Raw genomic sequence first — 22,365 nt, 5'->3', positions numbered from 1 at the left:
TTTTGGTGTCCCTGCTTGGGGGCTGGGGAGAGCTCTGCACACCGATCCAGGAATGTGACCTTGCACACTCAAAAGTTCTGCAGCCACTGTTTGTCGTCCCAAACCTGCATTACAATTTGATTCGACCAGTCAGTGCTAGTTTCTTGGGCCCCGAAGCCGTGCTCCACCATTTGTAGCTGCTCTGTGAACACCACCACCAACCTTGAATTGGTTCAGGCTATGTCCCACAGCAATCTGCCCTCCAGGAAATCAGTGGGTTCCTTGAGACTCTTCTTGCAGCTCTGTAAAGACTGGAAGATCGTGCATGCTGTGCTTGGGACACTCATGACAATAGTGCAGAGCAGTGCTGGCTCTATGCTTCTGTCAGAGATTGTGGATCGCAACCAGTCCTGCGTGGGTTTGTGGGATTTTCAAAATAGGCATGAAAATGATGGGATAGAGATGGCATTATGGGGAGGAGAAGATTGCATGATGGGAATTTCAGCCATCAGTCCCAGTTACCCCAGCACTACTCATTCTTGCCCACCATGCATTGCCAAAACTTCCCAAAACACAGTGTGCTGGATGGTGGCACACTGGGATACTACTTACCCACGGTGCACCACACAGTGCATCTAAACAAGCACTCCTGGTGAGCACTCAAAGTGCTGATGGAAGAACTCAAGCGATATACTAACTGCAGCAGCTGTATGCCAAAGTCATTTGCATCAGCAAAAGTCTGTAGTGTAGACATGCACTAAGTAAGAGACATAAGAGAATGGCTGAGGGGATTTAATCTCTAGGTTACCAGTCTGTAATATGCTTGACAGACAGGGAGACTTGGACACAGGATCAGAAAGCAAGTCAGTGGCTTAGCTGGGAATAAAATGCAGGTCTCCTGATTCCCAGCGTACTAACCATGCTGTTCATTTACAAAATATAATTAATGAGTTACCCTCGCAGTGGAGAGATAGGTATTTATTATGCTCATTTCCTGGATGAGGAAAACAGGTGCACAGAAAAGTGAAGGGACTTGGTCAAAGGTTGCACAGGAACCCTGGTAGAGCTAGGAACAGAACAGAGATTTCCTAACTCCCGGGTCTGTGTTTTAAATATACAATCATCCTTCCTCTTGAGCTCCTATCCTCTGATGGCTGTGACCCAATTCACTGCCCACTGCTGACTGTTCTAGTGGTGTATGTTTAATGAGTAAGTGGTCTCAGTACAGATGCTAAGTGGACATATATCCACACCACAAAAAACATCAGCACAACTGTCACTGTGTTGGGCACCTGAGAATACAGCATGCAGTTCTGGGCATTTTAATAATAGAAAAAGGTCAATTAATCAGATGGAATTCAAAGGAGGATGGCAAGGAATCTTGAAGGGAGTGCGTTATGAGGAACAGAATTTGATCCCGTTAGCTTGGCTAAGCAATGACCAAATGAGATACGATAAGTCTCTGAAGGGCGCAAACACCCAAGAGGAAGACTGGCTATTTGGGGTGGTCCTAGAGGTATAAATACAGTACGAGAAATGGGATTAGGGTGACCACACAGCCCATTGTGGCTGGGACAGCCCTGTTTTTAAGCTCCGTCCCGACTTCTTTTTTTAAAAAAAAAAAAGCAAAAATGAACATTTGTCCCGTTTGCTCTTCCCAACTGATCAGTTGTCAAGAGCAAACAAACATATGCCCAATTTACAAAAAAAGTCTGGTGCACCTCCCGGGGTTGGGGCAGAGGAACATCGGGGGGAGCAGCGATGTGAGGTGCCAGGCAGCGGGTCTTAGGGGTCAGCCCCCGGTGGCATGGGGCTCAGCCCCAGCCGGTGCGGATCTCAGAGGTGGAGGGTCAGGGGGTCAGCCCCAGCCCAGGGTGGCATGGAGCTCGGGGGTGGGGGTGGGGGGTCAGCCCCAGGCGTGGGCTGTATGGGGCACTGAGCTCGGGATGTGTGTGTCAGCCCTAGGTTGACCAGACAGCAAATGTGAAAAAATCAGGAGGGGGGGGGGATGGTAATAGGAGCCTATATAAGAAAGACCCAAAAACTGGGACTGTCCTTATAAAATTGGGACATCTGGTCACCCAAGTCAGCCCCATTCCCAGCCAGTGGGGGTTCGGGGATTAGGCCCAGCCATTGGTGGCATAGGCATGGAGCTCGGGGGGGTGTGTGGCTCTGGTGAGCCCTGTGGGGGGTGGCAGTTCAGGCTTAGGCGAGCCCCAGGTGTCCCGTTTTTACTTTAGGAAATATGGTCACCCTAAATGGGATGAAATTGAGCAAAGGAAAGGTTACGTTGGAGATCAAGAAAAACATCCTTATAGTGAGATCTACTAGTGGAATAGTCTTGCAGGGGAAGTTGAGAAGTTCCATCCTTTGAGCACTTGAAAAGTGGAGTAGAAAAACCATCCTAGGATATCCTGCAAGGAGCAGTCCTGCACTGGAAGGAATGTGGATTCATAAATCCAATAGGTCTTTTCCACCTGTAAACTTACATAACGCTATGATAATATGTAACAGCACAATCATTTTACAGTGTAAAAGAAATTGGTTTGATAAGGTTCCAATCCTGCAAATATGTGATTTTACATACATAAGTAGTCACAACAGGTGAAATTCACCTCTGTGCAGAGAGACAGCATAAAGCCTAGGCATTGGGGGGGGAAGGATAGCTCAGTGGTTTGAGCATTGGCCCACTAAACCCAGGGTTGTAAATTCAATCCTTGAGGGGGCCATTTCAGGATCTGGGGCAAAAATTGGGGATTGGTCCTGCTTTGAGCAGGGGGTTGGACTAGATGACCTCCTGAGGTCCCACCCAACCCTCATATTCTATGATTTATTTTGAATGCGTATGTGAGACTTAAGTGGCAGTTAGGCCTTATACTGGGGTATGCATATGTGAGAATTTAATTCGTTGTACATAATTTGTGTTAGTGTTTACAGGCTTGGGCCCTAAAATCATTCACATATTTTCCACATAATTCTGCAGGCTATCTAAATATGCCAGGTGACACGAGCTGGGCCCACCTCTGAACGTATGTGCTCAGATCCTATGGTGAGGAGTGTCTCATAAATATGCTAGATGATATTAGAGTCATAGATTCCAAAGCCAGAAAGGACCCCTGTGATCATCTACTCTGACCTGCTGTATGTCACAGGCCATAGAACTTCCCCCAAATTAGATTGTGCCATGAACAGTGCACCGGTACTTTCTGAAATGATGCTCTTTTCCCTGGAGGCTCTGGTTCTCCCTGTCTCTTGATTTTAAGCCTCTCTCTAAATTAAGTTTATTGTTCATCAAAAGATCCCTTAAAAAAAATGGACTCAAAAGCAGGATGACAGGAATATCCTTTCAAACAGCTTAACGACAAGTCCAGGACTGATGAACTGGCTGCATGTCTGGGACACAAGCTGATCTTCCTTGGTGAGTCTGGGATAAAAGTACCGACACTCCTTCTAAACCTCGGTGTTATTATTGTCAGTTGGCTAGGTTCTGACAGAGTAAATGAAATCCACAGCTGGGCCTCTCAACCTTCCTGGCAACCCTGCCATCCCAATGGAAGAACAAAACTCAGAAGCCTGCTTTCTGCCCTTTAAATTTTTTTTTTAAGTATGGATTTTTCCACAGCCCAATTTCCTAGCTCCTCATGCTCCTCTTCTCCCTTCCTGAAGACATTAATTGTCCTTTATTTTCTGTGGAGAAGTAAAGCAAGGGTTCACTAAACCAAAACAAGGGGACATTTGCTTCTACTTTGTTAGTATTGATGAAGATGGAAGGGCAAGTGTTTAATTAACCTTTTTTTCCTGGTTGAGCTCAAGAATGGACTGTCACCCAGGAAAGAACAGTGAAAGGACCACTGAGGGGGCTGAAGATTTTAACTGCCCATATGGTAGCAATGGGGATTTCTTAATTAAGTGTAAATTATAACAGTTAGGTAATTGACTATTGGAACACTTTACCAAGGATCATAGCAGATTCTCCATCACTGACCCTTTTAAAATGAAGATTGGATGTTTTTCTAAAAGATATGTTGTAGGAATTATTTTGGTGAAGTTCTATGGTATATATTATATAAGAGATCAGGCTAGATGGTCACAGTGGTCCCTTCTGGCCTTGGAATCTATGACTATGAATATGATGTGTATCAGTTTGTCCTGACATTAAACACATCTCTCTGCAATGCAATAATAAAAGCATCTTCTTTACATTAAGAGTGCAGGTGAGGTAAGGAGTCATCCCTGAACTAGTTTCAGAGGAACAGCCGTGTTAGTCTGCATTCGCAAAAAGAAAAGGAGTTCTTGTGGCACCTTAGAGACTAACCAATTTATTTGAGCATGAGCTTTCATGAGCTACAGCTCACTTCATAAGATGTATCAGATCACTTACATCTGATGAAGTGAGCTGTAGCTCACGAAAGCTCATGCTCAAATAAATTGGTTAGTCTCTAAGGTGCCACAAGAACTCCTTTTCTTTTTGCATCCCTGAACTAGAACCTGATTAAGCCTCCTGCTGGGATGAGTCATTCCTATGCTAGGCTCCAGCCAAGCCAGGAGCTGGTCTTGTGACTCTCCGGGCAGGCATATAAGCCTCATAGGGGAAAACAGCAGCTGAGTCTGTTCAAAGTCGTTTCATGGCTCAGAACAATCATTTGCCTGACAGTGGTGACAAACTGCACAGGCCTCAGCCTGCCCCACCCTAGCAACCCAGGACCTACTTTTGCCTTGTTCCAGACCTGTTCTTGACTCCAGATTCAGCCTGTCCCTTGGCTTCAACCAGTAGGCCTGACCATCCTCGCTTCAGTGTCTGACAGCAACTCTAATACTGGACAGCCAGTTTCCATTTAGCTATAAAAGGTTGTTTGTTCTATAGTAATAGCCCCTTAATTGCTAAAAATCACAATATGATTGATGCTTATATATCTTATATCTGAACAGGATTTTAGCAGTAACCGCATGAAGAACTACAGTATATCATCCATTTGCTTTGCAATACAACTGAAATTGAAAATTAGCTAATTCCTTTTGGCCACTTAACTACAGTTCGCCTTGATGCTCTGAGCCTAATGCATTGTACCAAAAAAAAAAGGAATTTCAGATGCTGTGCTGGTATGCTAACCCTTTAAAGATCATTAAATCATTAGGTTTATATCTGGCATCAGAACTGGCCTCTTCATGAATGCTTTCTGAAAAATATTTAAAGGGCAATGAGAAATGTGAAGTTGAGAATTAATTAGCATTTGGGTTTTAATTAATGGAAAAATCCATTTTGGAGGCACCAGTCACACAGCTGACCCATAGTTAAGATTGGGTGGAGTTTTGCACTTAAATATAAAGAAAAGCCACATCTTAGAAGATTAAAGATGGAGGAAGTCTGACAACTCAACTCAACCGCAGTGCCAGAATGCAATGGGCCCGATTCTGAGCTGCTTTACACTGGGGTAACTTTACTGACTTCTGTGGTGTTACTCCTGACTCAAGCCAGGATGTGTGAGATTAGAATCAAACCTATTTTTTAATTTTAAAAAGGGTGACTTATTCCATCAGTCACCCCTGAAGCCCTGGTGGCACTAGACCACCAGCAGAAAATAGTAACGTTTTGATTGTTTCTGTGGTCGGAACGGAAGTCTGACAACACACTGCCTCCGCCCTGTGTGTCCTGAAATCCAGAGAGGGGTAAAAATAATGGCCAAGATTCTCTGCTGTGCATGGTTTCCGCAGGGGGCAACAGAGGTGGAGAGCTGTCAGGTTGCTGAAGCATCTTGTTTCGTGATGCAGTTCTGAACCAGCCACTGCCCTGGTGGAGTTTAGAGCAGTCTGGGGGCTTCTCTAAACTGTGCCAGATGTTCATAGCTCCCAAGCAGCCACTTATGAAATAAGCAAAGCCAGAGCACAGAGTGCTCTGGACACTCTCCTCACTACTTCTTATGCTCTTTATTGGTGGGGGTGACATAGAAGCTCTATGTGAGCTGGGGACTGTCCCCACCAAGTGAATCCTCAGCCAGTCAGTGTGGACGGGTCTCTGCTTTCTAGTCCCTTTGTGTCACTGAAGCAATGCAAAGAGAAGAGATGGGAACAGAGAATCTGACTCAGCAATGGTGCCTACAGTTCTATTTCCTCAGAGTGGGATCTTGTCAGATTTTACGACCTAGGTCAAGTCTGGCCTGGCCCGGCCCTTACTTAGATGACAGCCCTCTGTAACTTGGTGGGGTTTTTCACCTAGGCAGTTGGTATCTCCTCAGGGGAGGAGTTAAAATTCAGTGTGGGCTCTTGCTAGAGTAGCAGTAGAATCACAGAATATCAGGGTTGGAAGGGACCTCAGGAGGTCATCTAGTCCAACCCCCTGCTCAAAGCAGGACTGATCCCCAACTAAATCATCCCAGCCAGGGCTTTCTCAAGCCTGACCTTAAAAACTTCTAAGGAAGGAGATTCCACCACCTCCCTAGGTAACCCATTCCAGTGTTTCACCACCCTCCTAGTGAAAAAGTTTTTCCTAATATCCAACCTAAATCTCCTCCACTGCAACTTGAGACCATTACTCCTTGTTCTGTCATCTGCTACCATGGAGAACAGTCTAGAGCCATCCTCTTTGGAACCCCCTTTCAGGTAGTTGAAAGCAGCTATCAAATCCCCCCTCATTCTTCTCTTCCGTAGACTAAACAATCCCAGTTCCCTCAACCTCTCCTCATAAGTCATGTGTTCCAGTCACCTAATCATTTTTGTTGCCCTCCGCTGGATGCTTTCCAATTTTTTCACATCCTTCTTGTAGTGTGGGGCCCAAAACTGGACACAGTACTCCAGATGAGGCCTCACCAATGTCGAATAGAGGGGAACGATCACATCCCTTGATCTGCTGGCAATGCCCCTACTTATACATCCCAAAATGCCATTGGCCTTCTTGGCAACAAGGGCACACTGTTGACTCATATCCAGCTTCTCATCCACTGTAACCCCTAGGTCCTTTTCTGCAGAACTGCTGCCGAGTCATTTGGTCCCTGGTCTGTAGCGATGCATTGGATTCTTCTGTCCTAAGTGCAGGATTCTGCACTTGTCCTTGTTGAACTTCAGATTTCTTTTGGCCCAATCCTCTAATTTGTCTAGGTCCCTCTGTATCCTATCCCTACCCTTCAGCGTATTTACCTCTCCTCCCAGTTTAGTGTCATCTGCAAACTTGCTGAGGGTGCAATCCACACCATCCTCCAGATCATTTATGAAGATATTGAACAAAACCGGCCCCAGGACTGACCCTTGGGGCACTCCACTTGATACCCGCTGCCAACTAGACATGGAGCCATTGATCACTACCCGTTGAGCCAGACAATCTAGTCAGCTTTCTATCCACCTTATAGTCCATTCATCCAGCCCATACTTCTTTAACTTGCTGGCAAGAATACTGTGGGTGACCGTGTCAAAAGCTTTGCTAAAGTCAAGGAACAACATGTCCACTGCTTTCCCTTCATCCACCGAGCCAGTTATCTTGTCATAGAAGGCAATTAGATTAGTCAGGCATGACTTGCCCTTGGTGAATCCATGCTGACTGTTCCTGATCACTTTCCTCTCCTCTACGTGCTTCAGAATTGATTCCTTGAGGACCTGCTCCATGATTTTTCCAGGGACTGAGGTGAGGCTGACTGGCTTGTAGTTCCCAGGATCCTCCTCCTTCCCTTTTTTTAAGGATGGGCACTACATTTGCCTTTTTCCAGTTGTCTGGGACCCCCCCCGGATCGCCATGAGTTTTCAAAGATAATGGCCAATGGCTCTGCAATCACATCTGCCAACTCCTTTAGCACTCTTGGATGCAATGCATCCGGCCCTATGGACTTGTGCACATCCAGCTTTTCTAAATAGTCCCAAACCACTTTTCTCCACAGAGGGCTGGTCACCTCCTCCCCATGCTGTGCTGCCCAGTGCTGTAGTCTGGGAGCTGACCTTGTTTGTGAAGACAGAGGCAAAAAAAGCATTGAGTACATTAGCTTTTTCCACATCCTCTGTCACTAGGTTGCCTCCCTCATTCAGTAAGGGGCCCACACTTTCCTTGACTTTCTTCTTGTTGCTAACATACCTGAAGAAACCCTTCTTGTTACTCTTAACATCTCTTGCTAGCTGCAACTCCAGGTGTTATTTGGCCTTCCTGATTTCACTCCTGCATGCCTGAGCAATATTTTTATACTCATCCCTGGTCATTTGTCCAATCTTCCACTTCTTGTAAGCTTCTTGTGTTTAAGATCAGCAAGGATTTCACTGTTAAGCCAAGCCAGTTGCCTGCCATATTTTCTATTCTTTCTATACATTGGGATGGTTTGTCCCTGTAACCTCAATAAGGATTCTTTAAAATACAGCCAGCTCTCCTGGACTCCTTTCCCCCTCATGTTATTCTCCCAGGGGATCTTGCCCATCAGCTCCCTGAGGGAGTCAAAGTCTGCTTTTCTGAAGTCCAGGGTCTGTATTCTGCTGCTTTACTTTATTCCTTGTGTCAGGATCCTGAACTTGACCATCTCATGGTCACTGCCTCCCAGGTTCCCATCCACTTTTGCTTCCCCTACTAATTCTTCCCAGTTTGTGAGCAGAAGGTCAGGAAGAACTCTGCCCCTAGTTGGTTCCTCCAGTACTTTGGGGAAGGGTTTGGAATGGGGGCAGGGAAGGGGTAGAAAGAGGTGAGGCAGGGCCTCATGGAAGGGGTGGACTGGGGGGTGGGGCCAGGGGCAGCAATGTGAGGTGTCAGTGATGCAGCCCTCGGGCCAATGCCCTAGTCCTCATGTGGCCCTTGTGGTCATTTGAGTTTGAGACCCCTAGTTTAAAGTAAAGGCACTAGGAATTTGGAGCACAGCACACAGAGACATAGCAGAAGCCAGGTTAAGGATTTGGTTTTCCTGTTGGCCACCCCCATGCCATGAGTTGGGTCTTATGCTGTGAGGAAAAAATTTCTCATAAAATGTACAAGTGCAACCTTATTTACCCTGTGATCACCCTCTTACCATGGCTTTTGACAGGGCTTGTCCACCACTTGTCGCTAGCACAGAACACAGTGGCATGTCTGCTCACAGGACTCAGGAGCAGCCAAGATCACATTATACCCCCCTCCATATTCTCTCTTTACCTTGACACTCTTAAAAATCATTCTGCCATTTTACAGATGGCCTGGGCCTATGCAATTAAAGGCTTTAAAACCAACAGGGCTATATTGGAGAAATCCTCCATTTGTGTTAGTAAAATCACCATAGGGCCTAGGAGCCCCAGACATGGATCAGAACCACATTGTGCCAGGTGTGGCTCAAACATGGAGCCAACAGATGGTCCCTTTCCCAAAGAGCTTACGATTTAAGAGAGACTTGTCCTGGCAGGTGTTTGAGTCTAATATCATGTGATTTTTTGGGAGTCTGGTCATTGTACTTTGGATCAAAAGCTGGTTGTGATTTTGCTATGGGGAAGTCACAGGGTAGGAGATTCATTCCCACAAGATGTCGACCTGGACTATTTTTTATAGGTGTTCTCCATTGTAAATCTACAGCAAATCATGTGTAGGACCCCATTTGAAAAGAATTACATTAGATATGGCTCTTCAGTGCAGTACATTGTAAAGTGTTAAGGTGATTTTGATTTCCATGCAAGCACCACAGCAGGGGAGTGCTTTATACATACAACTGTTAGAACGTCTGTCAGTCAATCTGTCTCTCTAAAACAGACACAAACAACAATACTTCAGCCCGGGAAGAAAAGTACTACATCCAATGGAAATTGTAGGGGGAAATTAGTTAGGCAGAATGTATTTATAATATGTAATTTGACCAGGACACTAGAGTTAATATGCCTTGTGTGGCCATGGGTTCTTCCATACCCAGACCTCAGTTTTACAGTCACATCTGGAGTACCAATGTGCCTCTTAACACCATGCTGGTATGTTGGTTTAGTGTTGACTCAGAAGGCAGAATCAGAAGTTTGACATTCTCCCATCTATGTAAGGACCAGGACCACCTGTGTTTAGGACCCAATCTCGCAGCATGCTGAGTCCCTCCTGTGAGGTGCTAATTGATTTAGGTAGGAGTTGTCATTACTCCGCACCAGGCAGGAGTAGACCATTTGGGCTTGATCCTATGCCCAGAGCCTCCATTGACTTATCTGGGTTTTGGGTCAGGCCCTTAGTTTGTCAGTTCTGGTGAGATCATAGCAGAAGGTGGTACGGCTGCCTAAACTCTCATGCCCTCAACTTGTAATGAACTTGGTATTAGCCCATTTTTCTAACTGTAGTAACCACAGGGCCGTTTAAGTAATAGAAGGTGATTATTTCTACAGCTGTGACTTACCGTTGCTAGCAATTTTAGATATGCACCGGTGACAAGCTTTCTCCAGGCCAGCAGCCATTGGTGATCACTGTCTGGTGTAAATCTAGAGATATAGAAATAATAAGGGTATTACAATAAAAACAACTTATTAATGAACTAGAAATGATGGGTCAGATTCACTGCTTTGCTTTAGCAGCTTTGCACCTACCCCAGCCACCCAAAGCAGCCGCACACCCAGATTGCTGGAGCAGAACCAAGTAGCCAGAGCATACTAGCAAATCTAACCCCACTACAAACCGAATGTTATAGGCTTGATTCACCTCTCACATTACACTGGTGTAAATCAGGAATAATGCCACTGAAATCAACTGTGTGACATGGGTGTAAGAGGAGACTGTATAGAAAAAGAGTAGCATGCATGGCAAAAATGGGGAGTGATGTGGGGGGTGCACAACTGGGTGTGTCTGAAAAAGAGGAATTCAGTGCCATCCACAGAGTGCAAACACGGCACTTTGCTAACTGCTCCCCTTTGGCCTTGCTGCTGCTATTAGTCAGGAGCATTCTGGCAGCCAGACAGCAGAGCTTTCGTTAACGCAGGATCAGCTCCCCCTGCGCTTCCAGTCTTGCTCGTGTCTTTATACTCTGTACTACGCTCCCTGTCTGCACTGTGCAGGATCAAGGCCACCATTAAGACAGTGATTTTTAAAAGAGTAAAATTGGTGTCCATAATAAATAAAAGGGGATACATTTAAAAAGTCATTTGCCAGCAATTTTTACACAGTTGTATCTGTGTTACCACCCTTCCTCCACTCTCAGAGGATGCTACTGTTTTATCTCAGAAAATGCTGTGTGGTACCTGTTGGCAAAAGCTGACTCTTCATTTGGCCACAATAAGATGGCTAGTCAGAAGTGACCTGATTCTGGGGGAGTTCACTCCATCCCCTCTCCCCTCACACTCAGCATGCCACTAAACCATCCTGGCTCAAAGATACTTCTGAAGAAGAAATATTGTGCTTTTGGACTGCAACAATGGACAGGTTTTTAAATGAAAGAAACTGGCAATGAAGTGCACTTAGTGGGCAAAGGTGGGTGGAGGTAACAATGTTGTAGTGGTAGGTTGTATACAATTTTCAAAATGCTAGCAAGACCCCCTGGCTCAAAACAATGCAGAGCAAAAGGCTTATTAACTCTTTACCAAAGTATATACTTTTATAAAACCAAATGAGAGGTCTGTTTTAAATGTAGAAAAGGATGGATTAAATTGAGGGCATTGGTTGTAAGTTTTATTCCTGAACAATCCAAAAGTAGACCTTGCTTTTAGAAACGAGACATGGCTAGTGACATCCATAAAATGGTCTCATTAAATCACTTTGGCCATTATGAGAATATAAACACCCAATATTTTTATTTTTTTTAAAAGCAGACAATGCAAACAGAAAATACATTTATAGTTGTAGTTTTAGCAAAAACTACTTAACCTATCCTTTACAATGCATTAAATTAAAAACAAAAACAAAAAAAACAACCCCACCTCTGAATATCAAACAACAAGGAGTCTGGTGATACCTTAAAGACTAACAGATTTATTTGGGCATAAGCTTTCTGCATCTGAAGAAGTGTTTTTTTACCCACAAAAGCTTATGCCCAAATAAATCTTTCTTCAGATGCAGAAAGCTTATGCCCAAATAAATCTGTTAGTCTTTAAGGTGCCACCGGACTCCTTGTTGTTTTTATGGATACAGACTAACACGGCTACCCATGAGACTCAGTATGTGTGATCATTTCTCCTTCTAGTGGCTGGCCTCAGCAACTACAGCCATCCTATTACATGGCTAAAACTGAGTTCTGCCCAGAGGGAGAGTTTTTAAAAAAATGTAAAGACATAGTATTAAGAAAGCAAAAGGCATGGTGGTTTCATAGGTACACACGCAACAGGGCATAAGCACATAACCTCTAGATAATTTCACCAGATTACAGGTGATATGCACCCATTTATCAGGTTGGATCTGAAACCCGTATGATTGATCTACTTTGGAAAGTGCTATAAAGTCTATGGGTAAACATGCCAAAAGACTCCTCTCTGCAGGATTGTAATGCATATTAAGGACAAAAGCATTTACTGTATGTATTAGCTATAATAGATGTGAAGGAGCAACTCAGTTGCCAGGCAAATTGAGGGATAATTTCCTTTGGAAAACTGCCATTACAAGAAATTAAAATTTAAATGACCACTAAAAACTACACTGAATCAATGCAGAGTGGAGAGGCTTATAGAATGCTAAAGTAATGCAGATAGGCACCCTCATTTTGCCCACAAGAGATATTGCAGGGGGTCTCAGAAAGTCACCTGATGGTACACACAGTACCACAGGTAATGAAAAACCCAGACACAACTGGGTAAAGTTAGAGACAAAGGCCCACACTGTGATCCTCCTTACCTCAGTTTTATGCTGGTGTCACTTCATTGACTCAAATGGAATTATTCTTGTGCTGCACAGGTGTAAGGGAGAGCATCTCGAATCAACAGGACAAGTTATTCAGCCACCATGGGGATGGTTACAGTAGCTGTCAAAGCAGCTGCATGGCCCTATATGAGGAAATTTGGCCGGTGGACCTAACAGATCCTTTGGTCACTCCCTGGTCTGCTGTTCCCATGTGATAGCAGAGATGGAATCCATAGAGCAGAGCTCCAGGGGATATATTCTCTCTCCACATCCTGCTCAGTCTCAGCACAGCTGACCTGCTCCAGTCCCTCTTCCTTTTGTGCCAGCTGAGCCGATGGAGAGGGGCCAGAGTTGCCCCAGAATGTTGGCTTCAGGGGTGGCTCGAACTACAGCAAACTCATGACACGCTAACACTTTCTCAGATATTGCTCCCCTTGTTTTAAAACTGTCCCTTATTCCTCCAGGCAGTAATGAAAAGTCTCTGTAGCTCAGACCCATCTGTAAACCCAGCCCAGTCCACTCTCAGCCCTGGGTAGCTTTAACTGAACTGGTTTGCTGCTGTTGGTTTCTGTCCTAACCTTACATTTTCAGAGTTGTGTTCACCAAAATAAGAATGATCCTCCCTCCTGTGAGCACGCCTGACCCCTCCACATTCATAAACCCCCCTTTACAATGTTTCCATCACTAGTTATCCAATTAAAGAACAGAGTCCAAATTGGTCTTATATTATTTGATTGCTCAAAATATACTTTGGCTGCACAAAATAAGCTGCACTTTCAATCAATTCCAAACACCTCACACTGTTGAGGAATAAAACAGGAAGACTCTAAATTCTCAGTCCACTGCACTGTAGATCTATAATTCCTGATAGCTCAGATAGCTTTGCCCCAAGACCCCAAATCCTTCAGCAACCGAAACACGTTCATCTCACTGCACAGATTGAGGATTTTTTAAATATTCGGAAAACCATTTCTACCATACTGGTTTTGCAGTCCATTTCTTCCTGACAAAGTACAAAATGCTACATTGTCCTTTATTATGCAAACATTCCTGGCAAATCAGCATCTTTCCAATGAATCTCATACCTGAAAGAACTTATGTGCTCTCAACTCACCTTGTTAAACCAATGGAAGTCTGAAATGAGAAACCACAAAATAGATTCTTCAATAAAAGTATATTGTGAAAGTCAGATCCTGTGTTACACTATAGTCATGCTCAGCTTCCAGGGACTCTGCTTTCAGTTAGCTGGCTTTAAGTGATCTTGGCTTCTTTTCATTCCATCTCTTTCTCTCTGTTGCACACACCTTCTCTCTATCACTACTCAAACTCCTCTGCTGCAGCCAGGCAGCAACTCTGCTGTTTCTAGTTGTGAGGAGAACGGATTATAATTATTTCCTATACACTCCCACATTCAGCTTGCTCCTTAACCCAGCAATTGCAGGGTTTTACAGTGCCATCAGGGGGCAGCAGAGGAGCCCACAGAAGACTTGTGAAGGTAAAAGAAAAGATATTTTCTTTGCAAAAAATCTTTCAGTAGATTTGGTTTATCCATAAATCAGCAGCTAGTAGCTGATGTCTGGTTTATTTTATGGTACCATTTTGTCCCTTTGCAATGGCCTGATGTAGTCCTCTGCGATTTACAGAGCTGCCACATACACAACTTTTAGTGTTAGCTACTGGATGTTTATTCCGGATATCCTATACTACCTCCCTAGAGATCTGTTTTTTGAATAGTTACTCACCATGTTCTCTTTTCATTAGCAGATGCCTGTCAGAAATCTCAGGTCTAATAAGTGCTGTGTCACTAGCTAGAAAGCAATACCTTTTGTACAACAGGAAACTATGTTTGACAGATAACTCTCTCTGGGAGCAACTACAGCATTAATGAAGATCTACACATATTTAGGGCCTGTTATAAAAGGCTTTGCAAAAAAGGCTACCAGCTGTCAAAATCATTAGGGAACTGACAAAATACCTGCTAAAACTTTGGAGAAACAATAGTGAACTCAGCTCTCATGTTTGCACATGTTGAAGCAAAGCTAATAGCTATGCATTAGGAGGAGGATGTCCATGGTTGGGTTTACAGGGGAAAAGAAAATTGCATTGCTTAAAGATTTTGTTTACATACAATTGGTCTAATATATACAAAAAAGAATGTATAACGTAGTTTCATTCTGAAGGAACCCAATGGTCTTTAAATGTGGGTAGATAGTATAGAGAGTATATTCTGTGCATAGTACAGAGGCCCTGATTCTGCAATCCTTACTCATGTTGATTAATACCCATCTGAGTGCTCCCCCTGAAATCAGTATGAATACTGGTAGAGCAAGGTAAGATCCCTACAACTGTGGCCATTGATATTAGTAATTCACCACTGAAATGCAGCCACTTCTGGTATGACCCATGTGCTAACAATACAACACTGCACAACTATTTTTAGTAAGAGAAGGGAAGCACCAACTGAAACAGCAGTAGTTTGAATTTAGTTACCAAAGTTGGAAGTTAGCCAGGACATCATAGTGCTTAAAAGGTAGGAATAGCAAGGTTTGGGAGGAATTGTTTGGATTAGTCCAAGCAAGCATAACTAAGAAATCAGATGCAAATGAACAAAGAAAAATGTGAGTTGAATAAAATTTTATATCAGGAATAGCTATTAAATTGTGGAATAGAATCCCAAAGGAAATGATAGAAATTCTTTTGCTTGAATCTTTAAAAATTAGACTGAACTTGCAGTTGGGAGCAAGTCTGTATTGGCTAAGGGGTATGCAAAGTTACCTATGAAGTCTTTGCCATCTCCAATTTCTAGGATTTTAGCTTGACTTCTAACCATGACAGATGACTGTGTACAAGGGACACAGAGGCAGAGTAAAGGAAGTGGGTGAGTGAAGCTAATTTCTAGATACCACAAGAAGCTGTAGAATAGGGAAATCTTCTCTTTGCTAGACAGCTGTCTGTTATGGAAATCACCTGCATATCTGACATCTGTTAGCACCTCTGTCAGCTTTGCCAGCAGAGAGACAGAGGATTGAATTGGTATGGGGGCTGAACTACTTTTGCCCCTAGACATGTTCCTTTCTGAACAAGATTAAGGTACAGCAGTAGGGGAAAGCTTCCATGGCAGCTGTCTCCAATGTAATTGCAGTATTGCTACCCCAAATGCTCCAAAATCATAAATTAGCCCCCTGACATTGGCTTAAAAGCACTAAGATTTTTTTAAAAATCACTAAGGATTTTTCTCTTTATCTTGTTTGAAACTTTTGGTGCACTCAGGTCACCTTTTCTCCATAGCTATGAGGCCTAGAAACCAACTTGGTTTTCAACTAACTCTTAGATTCTCAAGTAATTACATGACTCTTGGAGATGAGGCCCCAAGAACAACACTAAATACCAAAAGACTTGCAATAAAATTGCAGGAATTGGCAGCACTGTAATTGTTCTGTAGACAGAAGTCTGGTTTCCCAGATTATCAGTACAACCTCTTTCATGAGCAATCCAGTCAGTATAGGGTACGAACAAACCTAAGGGAAGAAGTTAACAATTGGATGGGGAGGGGAGAAGGAAAATATGGTAAATTTCCAAGTAGAATGTTCCTCATCTTAGAAGCTAGGACATTTTAGTGAGAAAGAAGGGGCGAGAGAGGATATATTTAGTGTTTCATTAAATCTGTAGCAGGAAACCAGGTAGGAGAGGGCTGCGGCAGGTTATAGGAAAAATTCAGAGAGAGTAGTTTTAAGGGTTGTTCTGTTTTCCTTATTAAAATAAAGGAGTGTTTCAAGAAAGCAACTCTTCCTGGGATTCTTTGTCATGTAACAATGGTAAAGGAAGGCAGAACAGGAATCTGGAGAAAGGAAGATAGAAAAGCGGCATATACAGATCCAGACTAACACAGCTACCCCTCCAAAGATAGGGAAGTTGGGGATAGCAAAAAGGGCTAAAACTCCTTTCTTGTCTATCTATAGCCTGGTACTGCATTCCAATTAAAACACAATTCAGTGTATTAAGAGCTGTGTTTCTTTACTGTTGGGTATTAATCTGCCTCAGGAATTCCAAGATCCAAGCAAGCTGATCAAAACAGTAAATGGGTTTCTCCCTCATGTTTTAAGGTTTAAGAAGCATAAGGCATGTTTCACAACAAGACTGTTTACCCCAACTCTTCCAATTCCCCAGGATGTAGAACCACAGGTACTTTAAAATATCTTCAGTAAAAGTAACTTCCTTCCTACGAGGGTCTTGCTATCTCTCCAGGGAAACCTTTGATGAAATTTTTAGTCTTGAACACTGCTCCTCATGTCATTTTATGATAACAGTGAGGATGGAACTGTTCTGTTCAGTTTCTAGTGCAGTTTCACTAGGTATAAGATTCTGATCTTGCTTACACTGGTGAGTTCACACGTATAAGAAGGGCACTTCTGGTCTTGCTTACAATGGTGACTTCAGTGGTTACTGCTAATTTATACCGATGTATCTGAAAGCATAGTCAGAACCCCATTTTCCTAAAATACTGATACATGTTAAGGCCAGAAAGAGCCATTATGACCATCTAGTCTGACATCTCGCACAACATAGATCATAAAATGTCACCTAGCAATTCATGCACCAAGCCCATAGCTTCTGGAAGCCTGAGTACATGAACAGAGCAATTCTGTTCTTTGAGCACTTCCAATGTGACTTTCCCTAGTTATTTAATTGGGAAGAGTACTTTAGTACAGAGAGATGGAGACACTTCTCATAGACCTTGGGAGACAGGCCAGTCCTTGCTTACAGACAGCCCCCCAACCTGAAGCAAATACTCACCAGCAACCACACCCCACACAACAGAACCACTAAGTCAGGAACCTATCCTTGCAACAAAGCCTGTTGCCAACTGTGCCCACATCTATTCAGGGGACCCCATCATAGGGCCTAATCACAGCCGCCACACTAGCAGAGGCTCGTTCACCTGCACATCTACCAATGTGATATATGCCATCATGTACCAGCAATGCCCCTCTGCCATGTACATTGGTCAAACTGGACAGTCTCTACATAAAAGAATAAATGGACACAAATCAGATGTCAAGAATTATAACATTCAAAAACCGGTCGGAGAACACTTCAATCTCTTTGGTCACTCGATTACAGACCTAAAAGTTGCAATTCTTCAACAAAAAAACTTCAAAACCAGTCTCCAGCGAGAGGCTGCTGAACAGGAATTAAATTAATTTAGGCTTGAATAGAGACTGGGAGTGGATGGGTCATTACACAAAGTAAAACTATTTTCCCTTGTTTATTCCCCCCACCCATCCTGCACTGTTCCTCAGATGTTCTTGTCAACTGCTGGAAATGGCCCACCTTGATTATCACTACAAAAGGCGTCCCCCCCCCACTGGTAATACACACTGTAATGAGTGATCACTTAAGGTGAGCTATGGTAACACCCATTGTTTCATGTTCTCTGTGTATATAAATCTCCCCACTGTATTTTCCACTGAATGCATCCGATGAAGTGAGCTGTAGCTCACGAAAGCTTATGCTCAAATAAATTTGTTAGTCTCCAAGGTGTCACAAGTACTCCTTTTCTTTTTGTGAATACAGACTAACACGGCTGCTACTCTGAAACCTGTCATCTAGGAATGTTGTATTTTATTTTCAGTTTGAATTTCTGTGTTCTCATGACTGGATGACTTACAAGCCAAAATACCCAAATAGAGTTACAATTCTCCTAATTCATTGGTTATTAAAAAAATTATAGGATTTGGCAAAATTAAGATGCCTTTTTGGAGGTACTTTGCAAATCTGGCCTTTTTGCATCTGTATAATTTACACATACATCCATTTGGGGCCCCAAACCCAGGCATCTTCATATACAAATTGAATAATTACACAACTGCATGCTTTGTGCACAACTGGGTTTTTAGTGACTTGGCTGCATGTATACATGCGCATGTGGTCTCTTGGTTCCTCCGTAGGAATAGAGACAAAACCCACTGAAGTCAATAGAATTCTTTTAATTGACTTCAGTTGTCACTGATTGGGTCCTAGAGGCTGCATCCTGGCACTGTCCTAACTCCAGATGCTTGCTGCTCCTGGGCCAGCTGCAAGTCTGAAGAGGGAGAAGTTAATTGAGAGTCAGTCCAGTAAAAGTAGATTCCTGAGCCATCCTGCATGGTGTGCCCTGTAAGGAATGCAAGTAGCAGTAGTACCTCACACACAAATGTGTGAGGAACCAAAAATAAACTTGGGTCCCAAAGGATCACCACTCTTTTGTGGGCAGCCCAGTCAAGAGAAAAAAAAAACTTATGAGTCCATCCCACTCTACAAAAGATCATGGAAAATGAAATCAGTGTTGTATAGTCACTAGGAGAAAAGGGGTGGTGTTTACAATGCCAAATCTGACTCAGAATAACTCACTGATAATTCCTAGTGGAGACAAGGCACAGGGTAGTTTTTCCTTGATGTAGCTGGTTGAGGCAAACTTGAGACCCTCCCCACCAGTGTTTACCTTAAGCAGCCACACTGAGGTGAAACTACCCCATGCTTTGTCTCCACTAGGATTTTAAAACGAGAGCTAACTTGAGTTAGCTATCTCAGTATAAAGATCACACCTTTTCCCATAGCGAAGGCTAGCTCATTGTGTGGAAGCAAGTCTCCCTGAGCCCACCTCTGCCTTCACCCTCACTTTGTACGGGTTCATATAACCCTACTGCAAGTCAGCAGAGAACCAGGCCCAGTGAGTGCATCCAGGAAATGGCTCCATCTAACCTGAGAATCTGTCCACAGGTTGACAGAGGCAACAGTCATTTTAAAACTGCTGAATAAAATAGCGTTACCTTCTGTTGTAGAAACGATCTTATCATAATGCTTTCAGAGAAAGCTTTTTATCATTTATTAATAGCAACACAGGTAGTTATAAGAAGAGAAATGCAATAAGTCTTTCATTTTTCCATTGTTCAAGGCAAGACATGTGAATGTTTAGCTCACAGCTGCTTTGGTTAGCATTGGAGGGGTGTGTGTGAAATCACTTTAATGGCTTTCCATAGCATTTAACGGCTATGCCAAATGGGATCCCAGAAGTTACAGCATGCAATTATTACAATCAAATCTCTGCAAAAAAATAACAGGAATAAATCAGGGCCAATCCCCCCAGCGAAGAGTCCATGCTGCAGATGTAGCAAGCCTAGATTCTTGCAAACCAGAGATGACATTTTGATGTTCACTAGCACAGTCAATGCTGCAGCTGATTCTGCTGGAGTTCACTGTAATTACAACTGCTATCTCTGAGAGCTCAGAGCAGAGATGGGCAACACCCCCAGGGATCCATACTATCCCTGCTTCTCTTTAATAGCTACATGAGACCGCTGGTAGAGACAGTGAGACACTATGGGGTACCTGCCAGCAGTACACCATTATCACTCAGCTCTATGTAGGCTTGGCAGGATTCAGTTTAAATCGATAAGATGTCGGTAAACATTGATTTCAGCTCACACACAAGTACAACTTCCCCTACCTACCTTGCGCTGCAGGGATTGGGTGTCACCAGCCCTGTGGCTGTGCGGAAGCCCTCTGCTGCCCCACTTTCACTGGAGTGAGGGTGCAGGGCCATGACAGCAGGGGACTCCCTCAGGGCAAGTGACTGTGATCCCCACAAGTGCAAGGTGTGGGGAAGGCTGAAGACCTAGTGAGGCAGAGCAGAGACCCCTGGCCACAACTGCAAAGAGGTGGAGGAGGACATGCCCCTGGCCATGGGAAAGGTTACCCCACCACTAAATAGCTCTGTCCCCAGGCAGGAGCCATTCAGCAGTGGGGATGGTCTCCCCCTCATTTGGAGTATCATTGTCCTCCTTATGCTCCAGGCTAGGGGTTTCTCCTCTGCCTGCCAAGCCCACAGCCTTCCCCACACCTTGAGCCTGCAGAGATATAATGTCATCAGCCCCGTGGCTATGCAGGGAGCCCTCTGCAGCTCCACAGCCCTGCTCGCTCACTCACCAGCCAGGAGCGTGTGGGCCATCCTGAGACAGGAACTGTTCAGCAATTCAGCTGGGGTCAGCCTGCCCTGCCACCAAGGGATCGTCCTCCACCTCACAGCCCTGGCCAGGGGGGTCTCTGCTCCAGTGGGCCAGGACCACAACCTCTCCCTCACCTTGTACCTGGATGTCTTAGGCCCCTTGGCCACACAGGGAGCCCCCTGCAGCTCGGCTGTCAGTGCTGCCCTAACCCTAGCCTCCGCTGCTTCATTTCCCACAACTGTAAAAATCGAAATAGTTAAAAATCAGGGGGGAAGTAAAATTAAAAAAGATTAACCATTGAAATTGCAATAATAACACACCCCAAATTCTGCCAAGCCTGACATTATATTATATATCATTCTCTGCAACCACCACCACAATACAGCCAGGAAATTAGCTCTGGGATGAAGAAGAGCTGGCTCAAGCTGAGCCCAAGCAAGACTGAAGTGGTCCTTTGAGCACCGGGATGTGGGTGAGCGCTAGCCAAGATGTCTCCACCTTCCAGTAAAGGCACAAAGCCCCCATTTGTCAGAGTTGTGTGATGCCCCAGGTGTCAGGAGTGAACCCATTCAGCTGAGCCTGAGGACTAGCCCAGCCTCCAGGCAGATTAATGGGCTCAACTGAGCTGCAGTAGGATCACCTGATTGGCCAGCCTGCTTGATTGGCTGAAGGGAACTAGTGGGCCTGCTCTTAAGTGCAGCAGCAGGTCACTGGCTGCTCAACATTTGCCCACAGCTCTGACCATTTCTGTGCCTGCCTTGTTCCTATCCTGCTTCCTCCTGTCTGCAGCTTTGACCCTCAGCTTGACTCCTGGTTCCTGTCTCTGACCCTTAATTCTGCCAAACATGAGGCCTGACTCCTGCTCCAATCAGCAGTAGGGTTGCCAGGTGTCTGGTTTTGACCGGCATGTCCAGTTGAAAAGGGACCCTGGTGGCTCCAGTCAGCACTGCTGACTGGGCTATTAAAAGTCCAGTTGGCAGCACAGGCAGGCTCCCTACCCGGCTCCGCACGGCTCTCGGGAAGCTGCCAGCATCTCCCTGTGGTTCCTAAGTGGAGGAATAGTCACAGGGGCTCTGCGTGCTGCCCCTGCCCCCCACGCCAGTTCAGCAGCTCCCACCGGCCAGGAACTGCAGCCAATGGGAGCTGAGGAGGCCACACCTGCAGGCATGGGCAGTGCACAGAGCCACGTGGTCGTGCCTCCAAATAGGAGCTGGAAGGATTGGACATTCGCTTCCGGGAGCCACCTGAGGTAAGCACCGCCCGGAGCCTGTATCCCATCCTGTGCCCCAACCGCTTGCCCCAGCCCTGAGCCCCCTCCTGCACCCCAAACTCCAGTCCCATCCCAGAGCCCACACCCCCAGCCCTCACCCCAACCCTCTGCCCTAGCCCGGATCCCCCTCCCACACCCTGAACTCCTCATTTCTGGCCCCAGCCCAGAGCTCACCCCAACCCTCTTCCCCAGCCTGGAGCCCTGTCCTGCACCCCAGACCCCTCATCTCCAGCCACAACCCCAGTTGAAGCCCTCATCCCCTTTCACATCCCAACGCCCTTCCCCAGCCCAGTGAAAATGAGGGAGGGAGGGGGAGAGTGAGCGACGGAGGGAGGGGGGAATGGAGTGAGGGGGGGCCTTGGAGAAGGGGCAGGGCAAGGGTGTTTGGTTTTCTGCAAATAGAAAGTTGGCAACCT

General features: G+C 44.9%; 1 protein-coding gene across 3 annotated transcripts in view; it reads right to left on the bottom strand.

Annotated features, from left to right (window-relative positions):
* Positions 1–14,222, bottom strand: part of TMEM272 (transmembrane protein 272) — a 42,548-nt gene extending 28,326 nt beyond the window's left edge. The window contains exons 1-3 of one of the 3 annotated variants that reach the window (XM_048848887.2): positions 13,809–14,222; positions 12,689–12,740; positions 10,272–10,353 (exon numbers count right to left, since the gene is read on the bottom strand). In XM_048848887.2, coding sequence (XP_048704844.1) covers positions 10,272–10,329 — 58 coding nt within the window. In that variant the 5' untranslated portion in view covers positions 10,330–10,353; positions 12,689–12,740; positions 13,809–14,222. The remainder of the gene's footprint in view (positions 1–10,271; positions 10,354–12,688; positions 12,741–13,808) is intronic. The other 2 variants (XM_048848878.2, XM_048848897.2) reach the window with 2 other exon arrangements.
* Between the last annotated feature and the right edge of the window lie 8,143 nt (positions 14,223–22,365).

The sequence above is a fragment of the Caretta caretta genome, chromosome 1, assembly GCF_965140235.1.
Source record: "Caretta caretta isolate rCarCar2 chromosome 1, rCarCar1.hap1, whole genome shotgun sequence".
Classification (NCBI taxonomy): domain Eukaryota; kingdom Metazoa; phylum Chordata; order Testudines; family Cheloniidae; genus Caretta; species Caretta caretta.
Note: the sequence above shows the minus strand (reverse complement) of the source record. Positions and strands in the feature narration are given on the sequence as shown.